This window comes from Hipposideros armiger, unplaced genomic scaffold (assembly GCF_001890085.2).
Source record: "Hipposideros armiger isolate ML-2016 unplaced genomic scaffold, ASM189008v1 scaffold_224, whole genome shotgun sequence".
NCBI classification, from domain to species: domain Eukaryota; kingdom Metazoa; phylum Chordata; class Mammalia; order Chiroptera; family Hipposideridae; genus Hipposideros; species Hipposideros armiger.
In genome coordinates this window covers 95570-107296 of record NW_017731574.1, presented here as the reverse complement: position 1 = coordinate 107296, position 11727 = coordinate 95570, and the positions used below count along the sequence as shown (strand labels likewise).

The following is an 11727-nucleotide window of genomic DNA, read 5'->3' as shown; positions in this document are numbered from 1 at the left end:
CTCCAGGTTGAGCTGTTGTTCAGCATCTTAGCTGTGGAGGGCAGTGTCACTGGCCCTCATATGTGGGATCCAAACCGGGACCCTCTGGCGTCCCAAGCCAGCTCTTAACCATCGCGCCACTCGGCCGGCCCTACTTTCTCCCATTCTGTAGATTGCCTTTTCACAGTTGATTGTGTCCTTTGATGCTCATAAGTTTTAAATTTTGTCATAGTCCAATTTGTTTTTGCTTTTTTTTTTTTTTTTAAGATTTTATTGGGGAATTGGGGGAGGGGAACAGTGTTGGGGAATTGGAAAAGGAGACCAGCCAAGTCATTGTTCTTCGATCTTCGTTGTGGAGGGCGCCAGTTGCCATCTGGCTTCCTGTCGGTATCTCGTGGCCTCTAAGCTCAAGGTGCTGTGTTCAATCTTAGTTGCGGGTAGGCGTAGCCACCTTCCCATGTGGGAGTTGAACCAGCAGCCTTGTTTTTAAGAGTGCACACTCTATCCACTGAGTCATCCCAGCAGCAGTTCAGCTCAAGGTGCCGAGTTCAGTGTTAGTTGCAGGTGGGCATAGCACACCATAGAACAGGCAATCTTGTTGTTACACCAGCTGCGCCATCCTGCCACCTGTTGGCAGCTCAGTGACAGCTCAGCTCAGGCGCAGCCTCACTGGTACATGTGGGAATTGAACTGGCGGCCCTGTTGCTCAGAGCCGCGCTCTTAAGCCAACTTGTAACCAACTGAGCCACTCAGCTGGCTCTACTTTTTTTTTTTAAGATTTTATTGGGGAATTGGGGGAGGGGAGCAGACAAGTTGCTGTCCTTTTGTTCTTCAGTTTAGTTGTGGAGGACGTCACTTCACTGGCCCATGTTGGTATTATCATTGCGCTCTTCCTGGGTGAGGCAGATCGGTCACCGGCCACTGGAGGGCCTCTCACGGCAGCTCATGGCAGCTCATGCCAGCTGCCGGTCACTCACGGTAGCTTATGGCAACCCACTGCAGCAGGGGCTGCAGCCTATGCCTTCAGCAGTGACTCATGGCAGCCCAGCTCCAGGTCGAGCTGTTGTTCAGCATCTTAGCTGTAGAGGGCAGTGTCACTGGCCCTAATGTGGGATCCGAACCTGGGCCCTGCTGCTCAGAGCTGGCGTCCCAAGCCAACTCTTAACCAACGTGCCACTTGGCCGGCCTAGTGTGATAATACTTTTAAATGATTTTCAGTGTCAGCTAGTCTAGACAGTTGTAATAAAGACTTTTAAAGTATATTTTCCTGTTAAACAGCTTTTCGTCATCACTGGTCACTTATTGTAGGAAAGAGTATGACTGTAATGTGAATGAAAGCTAGTGAGTACTGTTTTTACTTTACATAATTATATTTTCAGCTTGTAAGGTAAACTGGGTTAAGTTTTGTCTTTTTGCATCTAAGATAACATACCTTTGAAGTGTCAGAGTAGCCTTTTCCAGAAAAACCGCTCCCTGTAGCAACCCTCCCTGTAGCAAGTTATCCTCATGTTGAGCCATCTTTCTCCTTCCCTTCTATTATCGTCTAATTGCTTAACCTCTTTGTTTTGCAGTGAACACGTAAGATGTGCCAGGCCATGTTCTAAGTATCTTACATAGATCAGTTTATTTAATCCCCTTCCCAACAAGCTATCATCGTGGTGAATACAGTCATTTTCACAGCGAGGCGAAATCACTTGCTCAGGGTTGTAGAGCTGGAATATGCACCCAAGCAGGCTTGCTCCGGAGTCTGGGCTCTGTCCATTAAGTAAACTCAAATACTGAGTGTATCTCATAATACTTTCTCTTTGCTGGAATCCTGACTATATTATATTTTTCAGGTCTTTCTGTGGAATTTGGAACAGTTCTAATTTACACATGTGAGAAGAGTTGCTGGCCTCAAAATCAGCAGACTCCCATGGAAGAATTTTATATTGTACAAGAAGACCCGGATGAATTATTATTTAAATAGAGTATTCCCCTTTATTTATAGAAATTAAAACCAATTTTAATGTCCAAATTTGTGTGTTTTTAACTTCATTTTGACTCACAAGTTATTCACTCTTGTTTTTAAGTGTTGTTCTTTTTGCTTTTTGGCACCTGTGCTGGGACTGAAGTGAGATTTAGAACCTCTTGGCTGGTCGACCTTTCCAGGGTCAGTGGCCTTTCTTCACAGTGGCAGCTCGGAACGTTTCTCCTTGCAGCCCGGAGGGTGGGTGTTCTCTGCACAGGCAGCCTGGTGAGCATTCTAGGAGGGAGAGCAGCTGAAGAGCCGTGAGTCAGCCCGCGGTCAGCCCCTTATACCCCTGCTGCCTCTGCACTTCACTGTTGCTGTCCCTGAATGCTGACAGATCAAGCCATCAGCTTGCTCCAGCTGATTCAGGCTCCCCGCCCTCACCTATTCCTACTGTGGACAAAAAAGGGGCCACATACTAAACCTGACAAGCTCAGGGGAGGCCTGCATGGCAGACCTTACAAACTCAGAGACCGAAAGTAACCACACAGGATGGTCTGAACATAAAAATTCCTAACTAAAATCAGGTCATGGCGGGTAGTCATGTCCTAGGCCTTGAAGCGCCCTTGACAAAGGTCGGTGTTTACCTTAAGTGAGCCTGTTCTATTGTCTTTGCATCTAGGATAACATACCTTTGAAATATCAGAGTAATCTCTTCTTCCAGACCCTTTAAGACACAACCACTGGCACCAGAGCACAGACCACAGAACCCCTCATTGTTATCATGTTCCTTGAAGACCATCTCTTATGTGCTGTAAATGTTAATTATTAACTATCCTGTATCCACCAATGTTAAAAGAAGTGTGTGTCTATTTTGCCTTTTTATCCAATCCCAAAGATCCTCCCCTGCTTCGCTCTCTCCCACCCGCTTAATCTACCTCTAGTGGATTTCATGTAACTCTCCTTACTTCTCCTTTTATTCTAATGTATAAAATAAGCTGCAGCACTGCCATTCTCCAGAGCATTTTCTCATCCATTGGTATTTTGCTTCCCAGCAACTGTTGTCAGTTTGGCTCAAATACACTCATAAAAATTCTCTATAGGTTTGGACGTTTCTTACCTCGAAACTGCCTTCTGCCCTTGCCACAGGAAGGGTGCTCTTAGTCCTTTCTGGACATTATCCCTCTATCCAGCCATCTACTTTTCTAATTTCCCCTCCATTCAGTTTTTATGTTATTGGTTTGTCGGAAAAGTCATGACGCATTTTTGCAACGAAAAACAAAAATACGTCACGACTTTTCCGACAACCCAATATTATTAACCCCTCCATTCTGCTACCCTTTGGCTGCATAGATGAGGAAACTGGGTATGGACAATTCAGTCTGCTCCCCTGGTAAATAACACATTAGGCCCAGATTATGATGAAGGGTTTTCCTGAACAGTATGTGTCTGGTGAGATCCTTACCTGATCCTGCCCCCGGGGCACCTGAGGGAAAGTGGCTGACTGTGTACAAACTGAAGGTTTGGTCAGGGAGGCTTGAGGCTGGGTTTTGTAGGGGAGGAAAAATAATTTTCCCTTTTACCCTTCTAGGTTCTTGGCTGAGACATCCCTTCTCCCCCCATAATTAAAGATCAACAGGACAAAAGCACAGAAGTTTAATAACATGTATGTACCTCCCATATACATGAATACATGAAAGAGACCCAAGAAACCTGAGTAAGTCCCAGAAATGGTCCAAGCCATCACCTTAAATACCTTCTTCAGCTAAAGACAAAAGACGGGAGTTGAGGGGGGAGCCAGTTAATGACAGGTGATCAGGCAAAGCACAGTAAACAAGGGTAAAGTTGTTACATGTTGTTAAGGCAAAAAGATGAGAAAAGTCCAGTGTGAACCCACTTAAATATAAAACTCAACCCTCTTGACTCAGTTTTTACTTCCTGCACTCGTATCCTATTTTAATTTGGTGGGCAAGCATTTTACACTTCACACACACACACACACACACACACACACACACACACACACACACACACACACACACACACACAAGCAAAGGCCTTCAGAGTTAGGTCCCCAGCCCAACAGGCCCAGGGGAAGAATCGATGGAGGAAGGAGAGAAGCCAAGGAAGGTGGCTCCCATTCACTGAGTGTCTAGCAAGAGAAGCACGGTCAGCATTCTGTGGAGGGCCTCTGTTAAGTTTAGCTGCTGGGGTGGGGTCTTTGTGAGAGCCAGGCCTATAGTAGGAAAGAGACATCAGCAGCCCGCTATGCAGGGGTGCCCCCCACTCTGATCAGGCCTCTGCCACTTCCTTCACCTCATGCATCAGCACAGAATTCCAGCTTGGCATGTGGTTGGTGAACCAAGCAGCTGATGAGAAAGACCACAAAGTCAAAAGCATTTTTCTCTGTTTTCCATCTTACCCTTTTTTCTTCCAATAACTTTTTCATTGAGTCTATTTGTCATATAATATATAAATTTAAGGTGTACAATTATTCATTTAATACATGTCTATATTGTTAATATGATTGCCATTGTAGCGATATTTAGCACCTCTATCACATTACATAATTATCCTTTCTTTTCAGTGGTTGGATATTTTTTTCCGATTTTAAAATTACCATTTTCTTTGAGGAGCATGAGCACCTGAGAAATACACAAAAATTTAAAGGAGAAATAAAAATTATCCACAATTCCACCACACACAAATACACAAAAATATTAACTGTGTTTCGGACTGAGGCCGAGTTGTTCCAGACTGAGGCCGAGTTGTTCCAAGATTTGTGCGTGAGAAGTCACAAGCCCAAAGAACAGGTGGCTGAGTGCGAGGCATAGGTTTATTGAGACTTATAGACCGGAGCGAGCCTCCGGGGGCGGCCGGCTGAAGGAGTGGTGATCTGCACACAGGCAGAGAAGAAGCAAGATTATATAGGTTCAGCAAAACAAAAAGCATCCCATGGGAGAAATCATCTGGCAGGCCCTGCAGGCCTGCTCCCTTGCACACAGTGTCCCAAGAAGCTGGGGGACCTTGACTGCCTGCTAGCTTATCTGCCTGTGGGCCAGGTCCCTACACTGGTTTTCTCCTTGTTTTTTAATTGTCAAAGGTTCAGAAGTAGTCAAAGTAAAACCAGTGAATCACTGAAGTAGTAATTGGTAAAAATGTATTGTGCACACACCAAAAATACAGTTTGCAAGCTGAGAGCACTCAGGCCAAAATATGGAACGAGGCTCAGGTATATACAGTTACAAAGCAGCTTATACAGTGAGAAAGCAGTATCTTCACAGTGATTGGTAATTAAACTAACATACTGGCTAAACTGGTTTTATCTGCTCAGGGAAACTCCAAGGTTGGTCTCCATTTGCTTTTGATTTTAACATATTTTTTGCTTTTGTTTTTACAAAATTTAATCATGCAAATGTTTTTGTTATCTTTTTCATTTAACATTGAAAGCATATCCCCACCAATATTTGCCCACGACATAATTTGTAATTGCTGCAAAGTACTTTTTAAAAATATGCAAATATGTGATTTTTTTTTTTTTGCCATTTGTTTTTTCCATTTTTTGTTTTTGTGATGGACATCCCTACAGCTAAGTCTTTTTATAAATCAACGATAACTGCCACAGGACAAATTCTTTGAATTGGAATGAATGAGTCAAGCTATGCACAATTGTCAAGTTTTTGAATCATATTTCTAAATAATCCTTGTTAAAAAAAAAGTCCTAAAATGGAGTTGCTTATGCTAAGCCCCCCATCACCAAACCGAGACTTAATTATAGTTTTGGATCTCCCAGAAATGAAATCTTAAACCAGTCAGTCAGGAATCACATGATCAGCACTGGTTAGGTAATCTGCCTGGTAGGCCTATCATCCCAAAAAGGAAAGTGACTTTGCAACAACCAACCCATTTTTTGCCTAGTATAACTTTCTTGTTCCCCCTCCCTTCTGCCTAGAAAAGTCTTTTGGAGCTCCTTTCTATCTGCTAGATTGGGTGCTGCCTGATTTGAAACGATTTTTGCTCAAATAAACTCAAAGTTTTTAATATGCCTCAGTGTATCTTTTAACACCCTCCAGAAAAGCTTTGCTGTAGAATCCTTATCTGCAGTGTATGGGAGTACTTGTTTTCCTAGCCTCTGACAACAGAGTGTTATACTTTTTCTTTTTGCCTTTAAATTTTTTTCAATTACAGTTGACATAATATTGTATTCAAGTGTACAACATAGTATTAGATATTTATGTACCTTATGATGTGCTCCCCGCCTAAGTCCAGTACCCATCTGACACCGTACATAGTTATTACAATATTACTGACTATATTCTCTATGCTGTATTTTACATCCCTGTGATAATTATGTAACCGCCAATTTGTAATTTTTTTAATTTTATTTTTTATTTTTTGGGGGAACAGTGTGTTTTTCCAGGACCCATCAGCTCTAAGTCGAGTAGTTGTTTCAATCTAGTTGTGGAGAGCGCAGCTCAGCAGCAGCTCAGCAGCAGCTCGGCGGCTCATGTGGGGTTCGAACCAGCAACCTTGGTGTTGTGAGCACTGCACTCTAACCAGCTGAGCTAACTGGCTGCCCCTCAATTTGTAATTCTTAATCCTTTCACCTATTCCACCCAGTCTTCCAATCCCTCTCCCTTTTTGCTGGTTTAATAGGTGAAAATAATTTACATACAATTTTGCATTTCTTTGATTAAGTTTGAGTGTGGCTATTGATCACATTGTCTGTTTGTCAGTGCCTGTTCACATCTTTTGCCTATATTGTTTGGGTGACATTTGTTTTCTTCTTAATTTAAGAGCTCTTTACATGTAGGGGCATTTGTTTTATAACGTGTAAGGAAACCCTGGCTGGAAGTTCAAATCTCAGGCTACAAGGCGACCCTTAGGCATCTTAAGCCTGATGGCGGGTCGGAGGGCTTCAGTGAAGACCACTAGTAGGCAAGAAAAGTACAGCAAGCCTCTTGCTCGCGGTCCAGCCGGAGTGCCAGGCAGTCCGCGCCTGGCGCCGACTGGCGGCCGCAGTGCGCAGGAACGGAAGCCGGGCCGCCCTTCCCCCACCTGCTTCCGGCTGCGACTCAGTTCTCCCGCCTCCGCCTCCGTCGCGGCTCGTGGTTGTCCCGCCATGGCTCTGTCGCGGGGTCTTCCCCGGGAGCTGGCCGAGGCCGTTGCCGGGGGCCGGGTGCTGGTGGTGGGCGCGGGCGGCATTGGCTGCGAGCTCCTCAAGAACCTCGTGCTCACCGGCTTCTCTCACATCGACCTGGTAAGAGCCAGGCGTGCGCGCGGGCTGAATGGCGGGCCGTGGTGCCGGGGCCCGGGGGTCGGAACCCAAGTTGGGGGGCCGTGGCAGGCCAAGAGGCCCCGGGGTCCCGGCCGAAGAGAGGGAGCTCTTCGGCAGGGATGGAGCAGGCCTCGCCGCACGCTGGGCCCGCTCGGGGCGTTGAGGAGGCCGCGCGGGCCCGGGTCTTCCGGGCGGCCCGCGGCGGGGCGGCCCCCGCCTCCCGGGCAGCGCCAATTTGTGGCGGCTCTACGGTGTGGAAGCGGCCTCTTGTCTTTTCGCTTTAGAGCAGTTCCTGGCTTTAATGGGAGGCAGGAGGTGATTGAGTCCCCAGTGGATGTTGTGACTGTTGAATTGGAGTCTCCCTTAACTAAGAATGATCCAGAGCAGAGTGTGGCGGTCATAGCATCCAGTTGAGCGCTTGTCCGGATCCTGGCGAGGTCTGGAGCGGTTTACTTGGCGTTACCACTTTTAATCTTCACTACTACTTGTAAGGTTGCAAACGCTATTTTCATCACGTTTTGTTTTTAACAGATGGAAAGGAAAGGGAGATGCAGTGGGGTTTAGTAACTTACCTTTGGGTCACGAAACAAGTGGCAGCACTCCTTTTGGGGCTCGCGCTTTTCTGTTCTGGGTACTGTTTGCGTGACTGTCATTGTTACTACCATGTACACTCGCTTATTTCATAAAAAACTTTACGATCTTTTGCGTTGGTGTACAGTGACTAATTTAAAATCAAATTGTTTCCATTAAAGTAAACTTTAGAGATTGGAGATGTTGCCTAGAATTGGATGTAGTTTGAAGTGTCTTAAGGTCCAGGGGAAACATGAAGTGAAAAAAATGTAGAGGTGGCTAACTGAACTAATAAATGAACGATTGGGGGAACAGAATTTACACATTTTTCCTTTGGCTTTTATAGGGTTAGCCTTCCCATTCGTTCCATACCACAAATCCAAATGTGGTTGTGCATTAGCTGAAAACGACCGATACTTATTTAAAAGAACCGTTTTGTAATAGACAAGACCGTGAATTTGGGCACCTGAAAAACAAATGCTGATCCTTTTTTATTTGGTTTAATTTTTGTAGTAAAGTTAAAAATTACAAATAAGTGTTTAGGTGGTGGGTTATGTTTTGATGATTTTCATAAATTACAACCAAAACCATTAAGACATTTCACAATTAGAACATTTGATTACTCTTCATATAAATTTATTGAAATGGAATGAAAATGGCTTTAGTCATTATTTTCTTCCCTTATATTTACTTTTAAGCAGCAATGAGATAAGACTTAAAAAGTGGTATTTTTTAAACCTGTATAGAAGTTTTCCTTCACAGCCCTCAGGAAATAATTATAAATGAAATTGTGTATGTGTGAAGATTTTTGAATTAAAGAGATTAGCAAAAAGTCAATGAATTTGTTTGCCAAGTAGCATTTAAGAAAAAGAACAGGGCACAGTTAAATCCAATGTTGGATTCAAAAGAGTAATTAATTAGATAGATGAATTATATAATGTATTTTCAGTAAATACACTTATAAATTTATGCCATATAGGGAATTTCCTAACATATTTGCCAGGATGATTGAACAACAACAAAAAAACATCCTTTCTAAAATATTTTTGAGAACGTTATCTCTGAAGTTAAATCTTGGTTTTTAAAAAAATGTATTAAATTATCATTTTAATAATTTTGGTATTGATCAAAAAGCATTTTCTCCACTAATGTAGCAAATATCAAAAGTTCTGGGTTATGGATACAGAAAAAGTGGTATTGCTTAAACATACCAGAAAATTTGTGATTTATCTGAGTTTTATGCATTTGTAGATTGATCTGGATACTATTGATGTCAGCAACCTCAACAGGCAGTTTTTGTTTCAAAAGAAACATGTTGGAAGATCAAAGGCCCAGGTAACTATTTCCCATACCATTTCTATTTATTCATTTATATTTCTACCCTTTGATGGACCTTCTATTTATGGTATCAGATTAATTTGGCCTCTAGTAGGAAGGAGAATGTGGAGGAAGCCATCTCTTTAGCTGAGGGGTTGTGAAGAATAAAAGGGATATGTTGAGTAAAAGACTACAGATTTCCTCCTTTTTTGATATACAGAGGAAATGGCAGTGCTCTACCGGATCCTGTAAATGGTGTCTCTTATTTGAATTTATGATTGTTTGCTTAGGATGAACCTTTTGTTCCTACGTTCCCTAGAGGTTTGCTGCTGCTATGTTTGGGGGCAAGAGAAGCTACAGCCCTTTTGCCGATGTCCCTTTTAAAAGAAGACTGCATCCCCTGGTTCTGGCCTCTAGCCACCCTGACCTTTTTTTAGTTCTTTGAATGTTCCATTTTGATTCAGGGTCTTACAACATCTTTTCCCTTGCTTTTTCCCCCCAGCCCTTTTGGCAAAATCCCACGCTTTTGTCCATTTGGCTCCCTTGTTTAAGGGTACTTTCCTGTACCTCTTAGACTAAATCAGATCTTCCTCTCATATAACAACCTCTACTTTTTCTGTGTATCATTTATTATAGTTTGTGATTATATTTACATAGATGTTTATTTGATTAATGTTACTTTTGCTCACCAAGTGCCTTATACAGATCCTGGTACATAGAAGATGCTCAGTATATATTTGTTGAATGAATGAATGAATGACACTTGGTTACTGTATTTTATATTTTTGCTGAAGCTTTCCATTCTTGAAGTGTTTATGGGAGTGGGGTGGCTCTCCTGCTATTTTATAAATATGTGTATATAGCTTAATTTTAATGAAATTTTGTCACATTTTAATATTTATTTTTTAATATCAGTAAGATATCATGTAAATTGTTGAAACAACAGTATTGTCTGCCATAAATAGATTTGAAATGCAGGTAGAAATGTTGTAGTAATTTAGTGTTGTTTGTTTTTCCAGGTTGCCAAAGAAAGTGTACTGCAGTTTTACCCGAAAGCTAATATCGTAGCCTACCATGACAGCATTATGAAGTATGCTCCAAATATTATGTTGCAAAATTGTTTGTTGTAGATTTTTAACTACTTTTAAAGTATAATGTATTTTTATTAGCCAAATATATGCGCTTGAAGTCATTCTGCTTTTTTAAAACGATTTTTTCTACAATACTTGAAATGTACAATAGTTGGTGCCCACATAAGTTAATTGGCATTCTGTAACAGTTATATATATGGTTTGAATGATTTAGGTAAGAGGTGAGATATTTTAATACTTTTAATAAATAAGTTACTTGGAAATTTAATAAAGAATCTTATATTGTTTTAAATAACAAAATATTCTAAACTATGAAAAAATCCTTACATGTGATGATTCAGACTTTTCTAAATATAGTGCTCTCATTCTCATTGATTTCAGCTGTGGTCTTTTTCATTTTAAAAGGTTCTTTCCTGAAATAATTTGTTTTTTAGGACTGTGACTTCTGTAATATAACACTGGGGATTGTGATGGGGCAGTAGTTTTGACAGTATATAAATATGCTCTGATCTCAGCAAAGATAAATAGAGTAAATATATAATTTTGGAAGTGTTGGGGCAGAGGGCCTCAGTTATCCTTTATCTATAGTTGTCTAGCTCACAAGTAAGTGGTATTAAAAATAATGAGTTCTTATTTGAGGTCTGGAATTAGAGAAAGTCTTGTACTTTCTCAGAAAGTTTGTATCTCCATCCTTTTTATTCTCTGGATGTTTGCTTTACAAGCCTGCCTGTAGCCCTGTAACCCCCTTACCCTGTGTTGCTTTCCCAGTGCTGCTAAAAGCGGGGACTCTAGGGGCCTGAACCCTTCCTGATCCTAACCATGTGAGGTGAAGCCAGAGGCCAGCAGATCCTGGGAATGTGTTCCTTGTATGTTCCCAGGCACTCGGTGCCCGGAGAAGGCCTGGTGGGACTAGTGAAGTCATGCCATCTTTCTGCTAGTTTGAAATGTTGCTCTTGTGCCCTAGGTAGCTGGCCAACAAGGATGTGTAGCCACTTGTAGGGACTGGGGGAAGTAATTTCTTTAAAATCTGCTTATGGTGTTTAGAAAAAGTCAAACCTGTCTAAGTGGTAGAGACCTCTAATATATCAATTATTTTTGCACTAGTACTTTAATATGCATTTTAGGTTTCTGTTATTAATGTGAAGATTATGTGTAAGGCAGGTTGTTTTGGTGACCTTTTTTTGTTTTGCTTTGTAGCCCTGACTATAATGTGGAATTTTTCCGAAAATTTATATTGGTTATGAATGCTTTAGATAACAGAGGTGAGATTATTTTAATATTTTTAATTTCTTCCCCCATAAGAAGGCTGTTTACACATTTAGTATTAATTAAAATATTTCTTTACAACTTAGAAGTTAAAGATCTAAAGGGAAGTAAGATCAGGTTTAAATCTTGCTAAACGATTATAATTTTAACTAGAACTGGTTCCAGGCAGGAATTTATCTATCGTACTCTGCTGTTTTATCAAAAGTGTGAATATGAGGGAACTTAAAATACTAAAGAGTGTGACAGCATAGGGTGTGTGCATGGGTGCCATGAAT

At 41.7% G+C, this 11727-nt stretch overlaps 1 protein-coding gene across 1 annotated transcript; it reads left to right on the top strand.

Moving 5' to 3' along the window:
• Window positions 1-6997: 6997 nt before the first annotated feature.
• UBA2 (ubiquitin like modifier activating enzyme 2) lies at window positions 6998-11585 on the top strand. Its single transcript, XM_019654473.1, has 4 exons — window positions 6998-7190; window positions 9030-9113; window positions 10115-10185; window positions 11384-11585. Exons 1-4 carry the CDS (start codon window positions 7053-7055, stop codon window positions 11583-11585), a joined length of 495 nt encoding a protein of 164 aa, XP_019510018.1. The 5' UTR covers window positions 6998-7052.
• The last annotated feature ends 142 nt before the right edge of the window (window positions 11586-11727 follow it).

Excerpts from the sequence above, each read along its gene's own strand:
- UBA2 (XM_019654473.1), top strand. The coding sequence starts at position 7,053 with ATGGCTCTGTCGCGGGGTCTTCCCCGGGAGCTGGCCGAGGCCGTTGCC. Across the intron at positions 9,114-10,114 it reads TTGGAAGATCAAAGGCCCAG|GTTGCCAAAGAAAGTGTACT; the intron begins GTAACTATTTCC and ends TTGTTTTTCCAG. Across the intron at positions 10,186-11,383 it reads TACCATGACAGCATTATGAA|CCCTGACTATAATGTGGAAT; the intron begins GTATGCTCCAAA and ends TTTGCTTTGTAG.